At 38.7% G+C, this 16,513-nt stretch overlaps 2 protein-coding genes across 6 annotated transcripts in view; one reads left to right on the plus strand and one right to left on the minus strand.

Annotated features, from left to right (window-relative positions):
- Positions 1 to 16,513, minus strand: part of LOC126260832 (vesicle transport protein USE1) — a 135,301-nt gene that overhangs the window by 80,136 nt on the left and 38,652 nt on the right. The window lies entirely within an intron of this gene.
- LOC126260830 (neuronal acetylcholine receptor subunit alpha-10-like) overlaps positions 1 to 16,513 on the plus strand; it is a 63,417-nt gene that overhangs the window by 26,181 nt on the left and 20,723 nt on the right. The window contains exon 6 of one of the 2 annotated variants that reach the window (XM_049958219.1): positions 3,526 to 3,802. In XM_049958219.1, coding sequence (XP_049814176.1) covers positions 3,526 to 3,802 — 277 coding nt within the window. The remainder of the gene's footprint in view (positions 1 to 3,525; positions 3,803 to 16,513) is intronic. The other variant, XM_049958220.1, reaches the window with a different exon arrangement.

Consider the following 16,513-nt stretch of genomic DNA (forward strand, 5'->3'; position numbering starts at 1 on the left):
AAATTGTAGTGAGGAGGATTTAGTGCAATATATCTACGTAAAATAGCTGCTTTTTTAGATTAAATTTCTTGGTTCTTTTATTGGTGTATCATGTCTGTATTGAAATAAATTACTTTCATTCACATACTTAATAATCCCCCACCCCAACCCATGAACCATGGGCCTTGCCGTTGGTGGGGAGGCATGCGTGCCTCAGCGATACAGATAGCCGTACCATAGATGCAACCATAACGGAGGGGTATCTGTTGAGAGGCCAGACAAATGTGTGGTTCCTGAAGAGGGGCAGCAGCCTTTTCAGTAGTTGCAGGGGCAACAGTCTGGATGATTGACTGATCTGGCCTTGTAACACTAACCAAAACGCCCTTGCTGTGCTGGTACTGCGAACGGCTAAAAGCAAGGTGAAACTACAGCCGTAATTTCTCCTGAGGGCATGAAGCTTTACTGTGTGGTTAAATGATGGTGTCCTCTTGAGTAAAATATTCTGGAGGTAAAATAGCCCCCCTTTGGATCTCCGGTTGGGGACTACTCAGGAGAACATTGTTATCAGGAGAAAGAAAACTGGCGTTCTATGGATCGGAGCATGGAATGTCAAATCCCTTAATCGGGAAGGTAGGTTAGAAAATTTAAAAAGGGAAATGGATAGGTTAAAGTTAGACACAGCGGGAATTAGCGAAGTTCGGTGGCAGGAGGAACAAGACTTCTGGTCAGGTGAATACAGGGTTATAAATACAAAATCGAATAGGGGTAATGCACGAGTAGGTTTAATAATGAATAGGAAACTAGGAATGCGGGTAAGCTACTACAAACAGCGTAGTGAACGCATTATTGTGGCCAAGATAGATTCGAAGCCCACGCCTACTACAGTAGTACAAGTTTATATGCCAACTAGCTCTGCATATGACAAAGAGATTGATGAAGAAATTATTCAGATAGTGAAGGGAGACGGAAATTTAATAGTCATGGGTGACTGGAACTTGATAGTAGGAAATGGAAGAGAAGGAAATGTAGTAGGTGAATATGGAATGGGAGTAAGGAATGAAAGAGGAAGCCGCCTGGTAGAATTTTGCACAGAGCATAACTTAATCATAGCTAACACTTGTTTCAAGAATCATAAAAGAAGGTTGTATACATGGAAGAACCCTGGAGATACTGGAAGGTCTCAGACAGATTATATAATGGTAAGACAGAGATTCAGGAACCAGGTTTTAAATTGTAAGACATTTCAGGGGCAGACGTGGACTCTGACCACGATCTATTGGTTATGAACTGCAGATTAAAACTGAAGAAACTGCAAAAAGGTGGGAATATGAGGAGATGGGACCTGGATAAACTGACTAAACCAGAGGTTGTACAGAGTTTCAGGGAGAGCATAATGGAACAATTGACAAGAATGGGGGAAAGAAATACAGTAGAAGAAGAATGGGTAGCTTTGAGAGACGAAATAGTGAAGGTAGCAGAGGATCAAGTAGGTAAAAAGACGAGGGCTAATAGAAACCCTTGGGTAACAGAAGAGATACTGAATTTAATTGATGAAAGGAGAAAATATAAAAATGCAGTAAATGAAGCAGGCAAAAAGAAATAAAAATGTCTCAAAAACGAGATTGACAGGAAGTGCAAAATGGCTAAGCAAGGATGGCTAGAGGACAAATGTAAGGATGTAGAGGCACATATCATTAGCGGTAAGATAGATACTGCCTACAGGAAAATTAAAGAGACCTTTGGAGAAAAGAGAACTACTTGCATGAATATCAAGAGCTCAGATGGAAACCCAATTCTAAGCAAAGAAGGGAAAGCAGAAAGGTGGAAGGAGTATATAGAGGGTCTATACAAGGGCAATGTTCTTGAGGACAATATTATAGAAATGGAAGAGAATGTAGATGAAGATGAAATGGGAGATATGATACTGCGTGAAGAGTTTGACAGTGCACTGAAAGACCTAAGTCGAAACAAAGCTCTGGGAGTAGACAACGTTCCATTAGAACTACTGACAGCCTTTGGAGAGTCAGGCCTAACAAAACTCTACCATCAAGTGAGTAAGATGTATTAGACCGGCGAAATACCCACAGATTTCAAGAAGAATATAATAATTCCAATCCCAAAGAAAGCAGGTGTTGACAGATGTGAAAATTATCGAATTATCAGTTTAATAAGCCACGGCTGCAAAATACTAACATGAATTATTTACAGACGAATGGAAAAACTGGTAGAAGCCGACCTTGGGGAAGATCAGTTTGGATTCCGTAGAAATGTTGGAACACATGAAACAATAATGACTCTGCGACTTATCTTAGAAAATAGATTAAGGAAATGCAAACCTACATTTTTAGCATTTGTAGACTTAGAGAAATCTTTTGACAATGCTGACTGGAATACTCTCTTTCAAATTCTGAAGGTGGCAGGGGTAAAATACAGGGAGCGAAAGGCTATTTACAATTTGTACAGAAACCAGATGGCAGTTATAAGAGTTGCGGGGCATGAAAGGGAAGTAGTGGTTGGGAAGGGAGTGAGACACGGTTGTAGCCTATCCCCGATGTTATTTGATCTGTGTATTGAGCAAGCAGTAAAGGAAACAAAAAAATTCGGAGTAGGAATTAAAATCCATGGAGATGAAATATAAACTTTGAGGTTCGCCGATGACATTGTAATTCTGTCAGAGACAGCAAAGGACCTGGAAGAGCAGCTGAACGGAATGGACAGTGTCTTGAAAGGAGGATATAAGATGAACATCAACAAAAGCAAAATGAGGATAATGGAATGTAGTCGAATTAAATTGGGTGATTCTGTGGGAATTAGATTAGGAAATGAGACGCTTAAAGCAGTAGATCAGTTTTGCTATTTGGGGAGCAAAATAACTGACGATGGTCAAAGTAGGCAAGGAAAGTGTTTCTGAAGAAGAGAAATTTGTTAACATTGAGTATAGATTTAAGTGTCAGGAAGTTGTTTCTGAAAGTATCTGTATGGAGTGTAGCCATGTATGGAAGTGAAACGTGGACGATAAATAGTTTAGACAAGAAGAGAATGGAAGCTTTCGAAATGTGGTGCTACAGAAGAATGCTGAAGATTAGATGGGTAGATCACATAACTAATGAAGAGGTATTGAACAGAATTGCAGAGAAGAGAAATTTGTGGCACAACTTATCTAGAAGAAGGGATCGGCTGGTAGGGCATATTCTGAGACATCAAGGGATCACCAATTTAATATTGGAGGGCAGTGTGGAGGGTAAAAATCGTAGAGGGAGACCAAGAGATGAATACACTAAACAGATTCAAAAGGATGTATGTTGCTGTAGGTACAGTGGGATGAAGAACCTTGCACAGGATAAAGTAGCATGGAGACCCTGCATCAAACCAGTCTCCGGACTGAAGACCACAACAACAACAACTGAATAATCAGTAAGACAGCTACAATGACATTGTCTTATCCACAGTTTTTCTGTACCAGTTTGTTTTTAAATACCATTCTATAGATTTTCTTTCATTTAAATAGCTATGGATGGATGGCATTTAAATTTCACTATTTTTCAGTGCTGCTGGTCATGGTTCAGGTCAATTTGGAGAAACTCGAGTACTTGCAAAATCAGATGGTTCTGTATCCTGGTCGTCTCCAGTTCGTTTAGAGTCTTGGTGCTCATCAGATCTGAATAACTGGCCAAAAGATCAACACACCTGTGAACTTACACTAACTTTTGCCTCTAAAAGTCAGTTGCTTCAGATGATGACTGACAATAGTACAATGGTATGTACAAAATGCTTTGCTTCTAAACATCAGTTGCTTCAGATGCTGACTGACACTAGCACAAAGGTATGTACAATATGACTAAATTCTCAAATAACCAGTAAAATGATAGTATTTTATCATTGGATAACTAATGATGCCACCTTATTCTCATAGATTTTATGCAGTATCAAAAATAAACTTAGCCTTTGAGTAGATGTTTGAAATGTTATATTTCATAAAATTTGGGGGAATGAAAGGTGGTTTGGAAGTGTAGAGCACTGTTTATTCTACAGTAGGTATGGTACAAGCTATAGCTCTAAAATATCAATTACACTCCGCACAATGGATACCAACCTGCTGCTACATAATACTAAATCTAGCATGTAAAAATATGTAATACTTTTCTAAGCTGCAGGACAATGGAATATGGAAGGAGGCAGTCTTTCTATATATTCAGTAAAGAACATCAGATAAGCAGACAGGCAGGAATTACAGCTTTTGATTTAACAATCACTTTCTCTTCTCTCATTGCATACTAAAAGTTCATTTTTTTCCAATAGGATTTAACATCCAGTCAATACTAAACTGGAGGAGATGAATCACTGTTTTTCAGGGGCTATGATCCTCAACAGCATTCTGCAAAGAGGCTTTCTGTGATTTATGACCCACCCCCCTTCCCCACAGTTTTTTCCTACTCACATGGTGAAATTACTAACATTCAATATGGAGTGTCTCACAGTTCCATGTTGGAATCCCTTCTCTTCTTCATTTATCTTAATGATACAAAATACTGTACTCTTAATTTTAACATAAACTGTGTGCAACACCTATGACAGGCTAGAGGTACTGTGCAACAGTGTTACCTATGAAACAGAGTACTGTTTCAATGAAAGCTATGTAAATGTAAGTGCTACAAACAGTGCCACAATGGAAATTTAACACTAAGAAATACAGTTTGGTATGGAATTATCGACAAGAAACGAATTTGTGAAAAAGGAAATCTGGGTAAAATTATTGGGAACCACAATTCAGGACAACCACAAATGTGACATGCATACAGAATTACTTATTGTTCTCATCAAATTTGAACTATGTGGTAGAAGTATGGAATGCAACATGGCAAACCAAATGAAATATGTTAACACTGCAGAATAAAGCTGCCAGAATTATTTGTGGTGCCAAACCCAGAGAATCACAACATAACTTTCCTCCTAAATTAGGTGTGCTTAGCACTGAAAGTGCATATACAGGGTGATTATAATTAAACTCTCAAAACACTGTAGACATAACACCACTGGTCAGAATGAAGTCAAATTCCAACGGAATATTATTGGATAAGGAGGAAAACATACGGCAGAAGAAAAAAAAATAGTGTGAAAATTGATCAATAGATGGCGTTATGAGTTGGTTGGTTGGTTGGTTGTTTGGGGGAAGAGACCAAATAGCGAGGTTATCGGTCTCATAGGGTTAGGGAAGGATGGGGAAGGAAGTCGGCCGTGCCCTTTCAAAGGAACCATCCCGGCATTTGCCTGGAGCGATTTAGGGAAATCACGGAAAACCTAAATCAGGATGGCCGGACGCGGGATTGAACCGTCGTCCTTCCGAATGCGAGTCCAGTGTGCTAACCACTGCGCCACCTCGCTCGGTGGCGTTATGAGTATCAGAATATGTAAATGGAAACACCTGTCATGCGCACGACCCATTGAAGTTGGTATAAACACGCCAGGTACACGGCTTTTCCTCCTTTCACATCTGCGACGTTCACCATGACTGCCTCGATGCAGGTTTGCGCTCTGCTTGTAAAGCTGTATTACAAGAGGCATAATCTGTATCACTTCAGGCAGGGGGGGACCTTCATACTCTCAGATGTTACTGAATTTAGCATATCCTAAAATTCAGTAGTAAGTAAGAAACACATATTTTTTTGTTTTCTCCAAAAAAATTGCTGCCCCAAGATACCGGCCTCCAAAGATGACATCGCAAACACCATTTTGAAGATGCAAATTTTGGAAAAAAATTTTAAATACTGTGTCTCTGTAACAGTTGTAGATATTTCGTTAGAGGTTTTCTTATGTAAAAGATAATTGCTTTTTGACTACAATGGCATCCTCTGTTTGGACATATCAGTCAAAGTTCTTTGACTGTCACCTTTTGAATTTTTTTTATAATTTACAGTTTTTTTTTTAAATTACAAAAATGCCAATCCAGAAAAGTTAGATTTTTTTTCTGTTGATTAGTACCATGTAGTACTATATTTTCTGTAAAGGAGAGCTTCCACTTTTAAGTTGGACAGGCTTTATTTTAAAACATCTTTTTTTTTTTAACTTTCAAGGGTATTGTACGTCTTCATTGAAGTTGTCTCTTACTAATTTCTTCGTTACAATGTTTATTTCTATTGTCTTTGTTGCAGTTATTTCTTATCACTTTTTTATTGCAATAATTTCTTTTCACTTTCATTGTTGCAGATATTTCTTACACTTTGTTTTAGTTTCTTGTCAGTTGCTTTATCGTGGCTGTTCATTGCAGGTTTTGTGTATTGTAGTTGTTCAGTGCTAATTTGTTTACTGAAGAGGCTTCTACGAAATCTGAGACCATCCAGCGAGTTCTGCGTTTTCGTGAGGAATTTGCCAGTTGACACAGTTGCAGTGTGTGTTGCGAAAAGGACTGTTTGAAACGTCTTCTGACTGGGGCCACAGGCGAAAAGGACTGTTTGAAACGTCTTCTGACTGGGGCCACAGGATAGTGAAGTGTGCCGACAGTTTGCATATCCACAAAAGAGTGATATATAACACAAACAAAAAAACAGACTTTGCTCAGGTTGGGAATAAGTGTTCTCATTTGAAGACTCTATTTCAAAGTCAAGATATTTCCTGTGACGCCTTTTTGTGTTCTAAATGTTTTGACAGAATAACAAAAATGATAGTATCTGAACAAGGTGAACCCTCCCATGGTGCAGATGATGTAGATTTTGCATCAATAGAGGAAGAATTAAATACCCTGAATTAGTCAACTACAGAGATAGGCGTTAGTCCTATTAAGAAACCGTGGTCAGTGAAGTAGAGTCATAAGCTCTATGCATCACGAAAGCACAGAGAAATTACTAAAGCTACAGATGAATACACTACAGCAAATCTGACCACTCTCTTCAAAGTAGAAATTCCATCTTCAGAAGGAAATGAACCAAAGCATTCTTGCACCTCTTGCCAGGAATTTTTCACAAAAATCAATTCAGCTGTTTACCATTGTGCACCCTACAGTGAAAAGGTGCAAGTATTAAATATTAATCCAGAGACATTTTCAAAGAAAACAATTTTGAACCACATTCCATCAGTATCAAAATACATGGACGACAAATCAAGAAACATGAGGTCTGCAAAAGGAGTCTTTTTATGACCAGATCCCTATTATGGTCATTTTATCTGGAAGATAAATGGCACTGTTCTTGCCAGAGTGCCAACATAAAAGACACTATAAATGTAACAGTAGAAGGTCAAAAAGTTGTGACAGAAACTTTTGCAGTTTATAAGAGAAACTATACAACTTTACATATTGGAAGATCAAAATTTTACGCATTATGACCTAAGTGGGTAGTTCCACACCTATCCAGAGATATCTGTTTATGTGCCTACTGCGCAAATTTTGAACTTTGTGTGGTAACTTTGAAGAACTTACTGTAGCAAGTGAAATATAACACCTTGGTTGGGCATGTGAAGTCATTAGTAGTCTGTGGCGTAAAGTGAGAGACTTGTTTGTTTTAAGAATGTGGTGACTGTCCTGGAAAGGGAGGACTGTCTTTACAGACACTTGGCCTGGAAGACATAGCAGATAACTCTGCAGAAATTACGTATGTGACATGGGATGAAAATAAACTACTTAAGAAAACTGTAGCCTTTGACAGTTTCATTGGTGAACTTGGTAAATGGTCAGTGAAAGCAGTAACACCCCAGCATCTGAAGAAATTGCAACAACACATTGCAGAAGTGAAAGGGCGTGTACAGGCTGAAGAACTGTGTTTAGTGCTTCACTGTCATCTTACTGAGAATATATATATTACAATATATATAAATTACCTAGATAGATAGTGTCGGAAGTTCCATGCAGCTTTTCGCGGATGATACTGTAGTATACAGAGAAGTTGCAGCATTAGAAAATTGTAGCGAAATGCAGGAAGATCTACAGTGGATAGGCACTTGGTGCAGAGAGTGGCAACTGACCCTTAACATAGACAAATGTAATGTATTGCGAATACATAGAAAGAAGGACACTTTATTGTATGATTATATGATAGCGGAACAAACACTGGTAGCAGTTACTTCTGTAAAATATCTGGGAGTATGCGTATGGAACAATTTGAAGTGGAATGATCATATAAACTTAATTGTTGGTAAGGCGGGTACCGGGTAGAGATTCATTGGGAGAGTCCTTAGAAAATGTAGTCCATCAACAAAGGAGGTGGCTTACAAAACAATCGTTCGACCTATACTTGAGTATTGCTCATCAGTGTGGGATCTGTACCAGATCGGGTTGACAGAGGAGATAGAGAAGATCCAAAGAAGAGCGGCGCGTTTCGTCACAGGGTTATTTGGTAACCGTGATAGTGTTATGGAGATGTTTAGCAAACTCAAGTGGCAGACTCTGCAAGAGAGGCGCTCTGCATCGCGGTGTAGCTTGCTTGCCAGGTTTTGAGAGGGTGCGTTTCTGGATGAGGTATCGAATATATTGCTTCCTCCTACTTATACCTCCCGAGGAGATCACGAATGTAAAATTAGAGAGATTCGAGTGCGCACGGAGGCTTTCCGACAGTCGTTCTTCCCGCGAACCATACGTGACTGGAACAGGAAAGGGAGGTAATGACAGTGGCACGTAAAGTGCCCTCTGCCACACACTGTTGGGTGGCTTGCGGAGTATAAATGTAGATGTAAAACTGGTCTGTAATTCTCCCACAAGAAGTACAAGGGTATCATTGGAGGAATGACCAGGTTTCAATTTTTACCGGCGTGACATACTTTCAAAACAAGATTACAAGTGTTGCAGTTATAAGTGATGACACAGAACATGACTCAGCACATGCTTTGCTAGAAATGCGCAAAATTCTTCAACTGCAAACAGGAGCAGAGAAGATCATCATTATTTCTGATGGTGCTCCAAGTCATTTTAAAAATCGTTACCAGCTGTTTGAATTGGGTAAGTCACTTGTGCCAACTGACTGGGAATACAGTGCTACTGGTCATGGGAAGGGGCCTTGTGATGGTGAAGGAGGCCTGCTAAAGCACCATGCTACAAAACATAATCTTTCCAGGCCACATAAATACAGCTGCAGTTCAGAATGCTGAGGATTTTACGAGAGTTGTGAAATCTTACACATCCACATTACTCATTCTCTTGTCCAAAGAGGAAACTGAAGAATTCTGTGAGCAGAAAAAAGAAAAATGGTCCAAACAAGCTACTCCTGTGAAAGGAATTCAGAAGACACATTTTTGGACTCAAAGTGATGGGCAAACACATATTGCGCACACTTTAAAGAGCAAGAAAGAAGAAATTATGTTCGTTCGGCCAACACCTCAGAAATAGCAGGATAATATTCAGATTCACAACCTGAGAAGGGGGATGTTTCAGTACAAAACAGAGTGCACAGAAACCATTAAGTCTTAGGACCTTTCACATACATTTTGGAACCATTTAAAATGCTTGAAAAATGAGTCTCTTACTCAACTTTCAAAATTAAAATTATGTTAAATAAGGCTAGGTTTTGATTTTTATGAGCCTGTTATGTGACAATGTGGTAATAAAACAGGTTTTATGTATGGCAAAAATTTCAATTGTTTATCAAAACTGTTCAAACTAAAAGTGGAAGCTCTCCTTTTCAGGGAATGTAGAATTATATGATACTAATCAACAGAAAAAAAATCAAATTTTTATGGATCGGCATTTTTGAAAGAAAAAATTTTTTCTATAAATTATTTAAAAAAAGTTCAGAATGCTATAGCAAAAGAACTTTCACAGATAAGGCCAAATGGAGGATTTCTTTGTAATCTTAAAGCAATTATCTTTAGAAAAAAAAATTTAATTTTTTTCCAAAATTCACTTCTTCAAAATTGCATGCGCAGTGTTATCTTCAGTGGGCTGTACCTTGGAGCAGAAATTTTTTTGGAGAAAACAAAAAAATATGTGTTCCTTATTTAGTCCTTAATTTTAATATATGCTAAATTCAATAACCTCCGAGACTACAAAGGTAAGATATTTTCCTAGCCTGCTTGAATTGATACGGACTATGCCAAGAATGATGACTGTGCACACATTGCTCTGCAAAAGTTCCGGACACTGAAGGGTTTGAAGAAAGACGTTGGTCGGATGACTGCTGTGGGTCTGGAGAAAATGATTCGGAAATTCGAAAAGATGGGTTCTTTTCATGTGCAATCTGGTAGAGGGAGGAAACGAATTGATTTGACGTCAATGGAAGCTGTGGCCACAGCAATGCAGGAGGAGATGAGTGGTGGTGTGCAAATGTGTAGTGCATGGAGAATTTCCCAAACAGTGGACATACCAGTGAGCATGGTGCGTAAAATCCTACGAAACATCCTTCTTTGCTATCCATTCAAAATTACCCATGTGGACAAGCTGCTTCCTGTTGACCTACCAGCAAGAGAGACCTTTGCTTTAGAATTTCTTGCTCGCATGGAAGTGGACAATGATTGGCCGTGGAAGATTTTGAACAGATGAAGATCACCTCCATCTGACAGGATATGTCAATACACAAAACTGTCGAATATGGGCAATGGAAAATCCGCACACAAATCAACCAGTACCACTTCATCCTGAAAAGGTCACTGTGTGGTGTGGGACTGTGGCATCATTTATCAAAGGGCCATATTTTTTTCGAAGAGACAGGTGCTTCCGGTCCTGTTACCTGTATCATCACTGGTAAGCGCTATGAGTGTCTTTTGCGCAACCACATCATTTTATGCAAGATGGCGCACCTCCGCACATTGCAAATCCAGTTAAGCAGCTGCTGAAGCACCATTTCAGAAATGTTAGAATTATCAGCCGTCATATTCCTACAGCCTGGCCATCCCGATCACCTGATCTTAATCCGTGTAACTTCAGGCTGTGGGGCTATCGGAAATATGTTGTGTTCAGTGTTCCGATTGAAAACTTAGCTGCACTGAAGGCATGCACTGCACCACACATTCTGAACATGACCCTGGAAACACTTCAATCAGTTGTGGAACATGCTATTTCTTGATTTCAACTTGTTGGAGAAAACGGTGGACAGCATATTTAACATGTTTTGCACCAGTCACACAGAAATTAATAATCTGATTTGATTTTGATTGATGCTTTTTATGCCGTTTTTGGCTTCAGGACAATTAAAAACCAATTTTTTGCACCCGATGTATTATGACCTTGCCATGGTAGATGGGCTTATGTAACTAACAGTTCACGCCTGTACGCCCATGCACACTGAATAGTACAGTTTGTTTAACGTCAAACTTACACCTTAGGCATTGTTGTATGATTTATTCGTCATTTGTAGTCAACCGCTATTAAATTATGATGCTTACAGTGCCATCTATTGCTACATTTTATAACTATTTATTTTTCTTCTGCCATATGTTTTCCCCCTTTTCCGATAATATTCCGTTGCAATTTGACATCATTCTGACCAGTGGTGTTATTTCTACAGCAGTTTGAAAGTTTAACTTTAATTATAATCACCCTGTACATCACAAGTAGCATTTCTTGTGAAAACACTTAATACACTCTTAAAATATGAAGTACACCAGCATAATACTAGACAAAAATCAAAACACCATGTAAATAGGTGCAGAACAGCATTATATGAAAACAATGCAGTTCATGCCATGCTGAAGCTGGCCCATACTCTTCTTAAAAACCTCACAGCCATTCCTACTACCAAGATTAAAAGACAAACCATAAAAAAAATTAACAGAAAATCAATTTTATTCTCTAGATGAGTTCTGTGTCTTCATACAAAATAGATAAAAACATTCTGTTCTGGCACACAATATTACATAATTCATAAGCAATCTAATGATGATAAAAAAAAATTGTAACATTTGTTCCTCATATATAACAACAAACGTAAAATGTTTTAAATTTTAAAAATGCTGTTAAGCTCAAAACTTTAATTTATAAATTGTAAACTTCCATATTCTTACCTGTCATGTTCAGAAAAATAATTTGCATGGCACTCTGAAACTGTTACTTCAGAGATTATATTGATTATCGAATGCTGAATAGATTGTATTGTTATTGTTAAGAAACTTATCAGTTTGTAAGTGAGTGTGAGATGGGCACTTTTGTTACAAGGAGATCTTGCAAAATCAACATGTCATGCTGAAAAGTTTCAGATCACTTTGTTTTAAACAAATGATAGCAGAGTGGAAGAAAACAGCCTTAGAAATCAAATCGAGTAGTTGTAAATTGGTGATCAATGTAATTTATGCACACCTATATTATTGTTGAGAAAGTAATCTGAAGACTGTTGGTCAAAGAAAAATGTTTTTCCTTATCCAAGTTACAAAGTTGTTATCTAACCTCTGATAAATAACAGTATGGTAAAGGGTCAAGTATTGAAGGTTCAGTAACCAGTCAGAGCAAATAGCTGAGAAGAAATGGCATCATTAACTTACTCATATGTGGTTATTCATCTACACCAGTCAACACAGTATTAGGGTATAGTCGATGCCTTTTGTCAAGTAGAATGTTTCCTATGAAGCTGAAACAGTTTTCAGGACAAGAGGCTTGTGGAATGTGCCATTTGTTAAGTTTTGGAACTTTGCCTTTTTGTGAACCAAACTCTTGTGGTTATAAACCATTTGATGCACTCTATATTAGTAAACATTAGCCACATATCTCATACAATCATCACAGAGACCCAGGTTGTCCTTACAAATTCTTGTTTTAAGTTATGCCTGTTGAGGGTAGTATGGCATTTAAAATTTTCCCCTCTAGTTATGTTCCACATTCCTACCTTTAATGGGACATTGTTAGTGGCTTCCCTAACACTTCTCTCAATTCATTTAATCACAGTCCAGTCTTAATGGCAGTCTCTGCTAAGCGCCCTAAAGTTTCTATCTCTCCCTCTGACATCGCTATAGCTGCAATGCTGCTTACATATTCCACTAACTGTGATGTTGCATTCAGCTTCACCTTCCTGCCTTCTCTTTCCATTTTCTGAACTACTTTCTTCCATGATTAAATTATAAAAAGCAAACAGAATGGCTTCAACTTGTCTTAAATGTGTTCTGATGCTGAATTCATTGGACATCTCCTCCTGGTATTGCAGCTTGCCTTTTGTCTCCATTGTACACACCTTTGCCATGTTAATTAATCTCCTTGGTATGCCAAGCACATCAGGATGTTGCACATACTTAATTTGTGAATATTATAACAAGCCTCTGAGGAATCTACAAATGGTTGAATTCCCAGCACTTCTCCCAATTTGTCTCATGGTGAAAATTTGACTCACAATTGATCTTGCCTAAAGACCTGCCTGATTTTCTCCAACAATATGTCCACGAAAAGACCTTAGCTTTTCAAGAATTATTAGCACTTTGTACAATACTCGTGGTGAAGACATACCTCTTTTGTTGCTACAACTCCTTTTACTGTTCTTCTTGGGCAGTGGGATAACAGTAGTTGACATCCACTCTTTTGGTGTCTTCTCCTTTCTCCAAACTTCACTTATGAGACACTACATTTCTTTCTGAAGTGTTTCACCTCCTGCATTCAACACCTCTGCTATTATCCTGTCTTTTCCTGGCACCTTATATTTCTTCAGGTTATTAAAATCACTTTTTATGTCCTGTTGAGTCACTTCAATTTCTTTGTCCTGTACACGCTCTCCAGTTCTTCCTCTGGGAAGACCTTCTCAAGATTTCCAGCAAACCGATCAATTTACCCAATGTTCCACGAAAGTATTTAATACAAATGCAGGCAGAATTTGCTACACAAAAATCACGTACGCCCTCACATATTTTTTAAAGTATCACAAATTCGAGTTTATTTCCAATAATAATGTAGAAAAAATTGAAAGCCACAGTTCACAAAAAATTAATTTCAGAACCTGACAAAGTTTCTTAAAATCTTGTAAATGGTTAATAAACCATTATTAATTGTATGACTTATCTTTAGAAAACCATTAAAGTTCCACAGTATCAAAAAGTATAAATTCCACAATGGCTACACACTGAAACCTTCTAAGCATGGCTCGTATCATGCGCCACCCGATAAATAACAAGTCCATCAGATGCCGAAAGATTTCTATGTTCGAAAGTAGGAACGCTGAATAAGTCACATGCACAAACTAGTGGCTATTTCACTGCTCATCAGGTAAAACTTTCTTGAAACACAGTCTCACCGCTTCCAAAAGTGTCCGAACATAGACTCCCCACAAAAAGCCTGTTCACCCAGGAAACCTCATTCAAACACCACTGAAGTCAAATAATTATTGAACATCAAAAGTGCTGAAATTCTTAATTTATACACATATGATACATCAAATTGCATGGAAATTTTCTGAGAACTATTAAGCTCTTATTAGTTCTCTTTTATCTGCCACAGTTTATTTATAAACAATAATTTCTACGATTTTCCTCCATTTTTGGATTTATAAGTGTAAATTTTAACAAAAAATTTAAATTACACATTAAATAATTTCCTATATATTTCAAGTTTCTCAATTTATTTAGTAAGAAAATCTGTTTTTAATTGTGTGAAATCCACTTTTCAGTAAATCTATTCCTACAGTTCTGTGAGATGTATCCATAAATCCCTCGTTTGTTGCAGTCGCATAATGCACTGCCAAGATATTAACTTCTACAGTTCAGGAATTGTTTATAATATTTAACTTACAATAACTTATAATCTAATGTGGATACTGAAGGCACATCTTCACATGTGGTGTCCATCTTTTCGCTTCGAAAGAGCCTACTGGGTTTTCATATGGTTCAGTATTTATTAATTTTTGGGTAAGCTTTAATTCTGCACTGGATGCGAAAAGTGGCCATGAGAAATGAGCAGCCATTGTGCTGCCCAACAGACAGGTATTTTCCCTTCACACAGTCACCTTCTGTGGAATATAGTGGAAAACTCGCCCTCCATGTGCTCCTGTCAAGCTAATTTCAGCTGTCAACAAGAATGTGACTCGATCTTAGCCCCACTTGTGGATCCGCAGTTGTGTGTTTGTGACTGAATAAAGTGTCTCTTTCCTTTACAACTGGCTGTTTTGTTACAAATATGTATGCGTAATACCACATAGATGATGATTTATGAAAATAGTGCAACCAAAAATCTGCTTTCATTTCATACATCAGTCAATGAGGAGTATTATTTTTTTATTATACTATTTGCAATTCAAACACAACACAATGGCTAGCATATCAAACAGATAAAGTTCTAAGAGAATGTGAATAATTTAGGAAATGCCGGGACATTTTGGCAGGTAGGTTAAGATGAGGTCAGAGTTATGTTGGGTGGGCTGCATAGAGGGGCACAGAGGTGAAGGCAGGAAGAGGAGTTGAGGATGGGTAGTTAGCAAGCCAAAGGTATGCAGCAGGTTCGTTGGCTGGGAATGCAGCACAGGCTGGGCATGTGATAAACAGGTACTGGAGCTGATGAGGTGCAGCACACAATGAAAGTGATGTGGATTGGGAGGGGTGGTATGACAAAGGAAGGAGGAACTATTGGATGGAGAGTGTGGGGACAGTGGGTTGTTACTCAGGCCACAAGTGTTACAAGAGAAAAATATGTGTTGCAAGGACAACTCTGTTCTACATAGTTCAGTAAAGCTGGTTCTGGAGGGAGGATCCAGATGGCCCAGGTTCTGATGCAACCATTAAACTTGAGCATGTTGTACTCTGCTGCATGTTGTGCCAGGGGGTACTGAACTTTGTTCTTGCCTACAGTTTGGCAGTGACCATCATTCTGGTTGGTTGTCAAACTTACATAAAAAAAGCTGTGCAGTGATTACAGCAGACTTGATAGTTGACTACAAACATTCCCTTGAATTGATCCCTCACCATCTTCTACAATGACCATTTTTTCAGATTCTGCCAGACCCTATCCCTCACAAACATGGTACGTGGAAACATCTCCTCTCCGCATCACAGGTAACCAACAACCACCTCTGCCCCCTCTGCAAGATATTGTTACTGTGCAATCCTAACTACATACATCACATCTCCAAAATTGAAACCAATTGCTCTCCAACACCTGGAAGGTCATTCCAGGCAACACCTCCATAAATTGTCAAACCTGTTAACAGCCTACTCCGAACCTGGAGTACAACTGCCTATCAACACCTGTCCTCCACAGAGTGGCACTGAGACCCCTCATCGACCCCTCACAGCAGCCAGACCCTGCCTAGCTGACCTTTTCCATTTGCCACATCCTCCAAAACTCCCTTCAAGCACTCCACAAAATCCAGAATCAAATCCTACCAAGTTTCAATTCTATCCAAAGTCCTCACTTTCAGCCAACACACAAGTGTAACCATGTTGGGTTTGTCAAAGACCCACTCTCATTCTCTCAATACCTACAGTGGAAACACTTCTTTGCTACCAATCCCTCCAACCAAAGCCAATCTAATCCCAACACTGAACCTTGTTTCTCCCAATTCAGGCCACTATCCAACCATGAACCCCAACCCCTCTAAACACCTCCTGCTAACTTGGTCCCACCATCCTCCCCATGTCCCTTCCTGAGAACACCAATCTCTCAACAGAAGTAAGGTCAGCCATTCGCACCCTCAAAACAGATCCTGATCTAATC

Source organism: Schistocerca nitens, chromosome 5, assembly GCF_023898315.1.
Source record: "Schistocerca nitens isolate TAMUIC-IGC-003100 chromosome 5, iqSchNite1.1, whole genome shotgun sequence".
In the NCBI taxonomy this organism is placed as follows: domain Eukaryota; kingdom Metazoa; phylum Arthropoda; class Insecta; order Orthoptera; family Acrididae; genus Schistocerca; species Schistocerca nitens.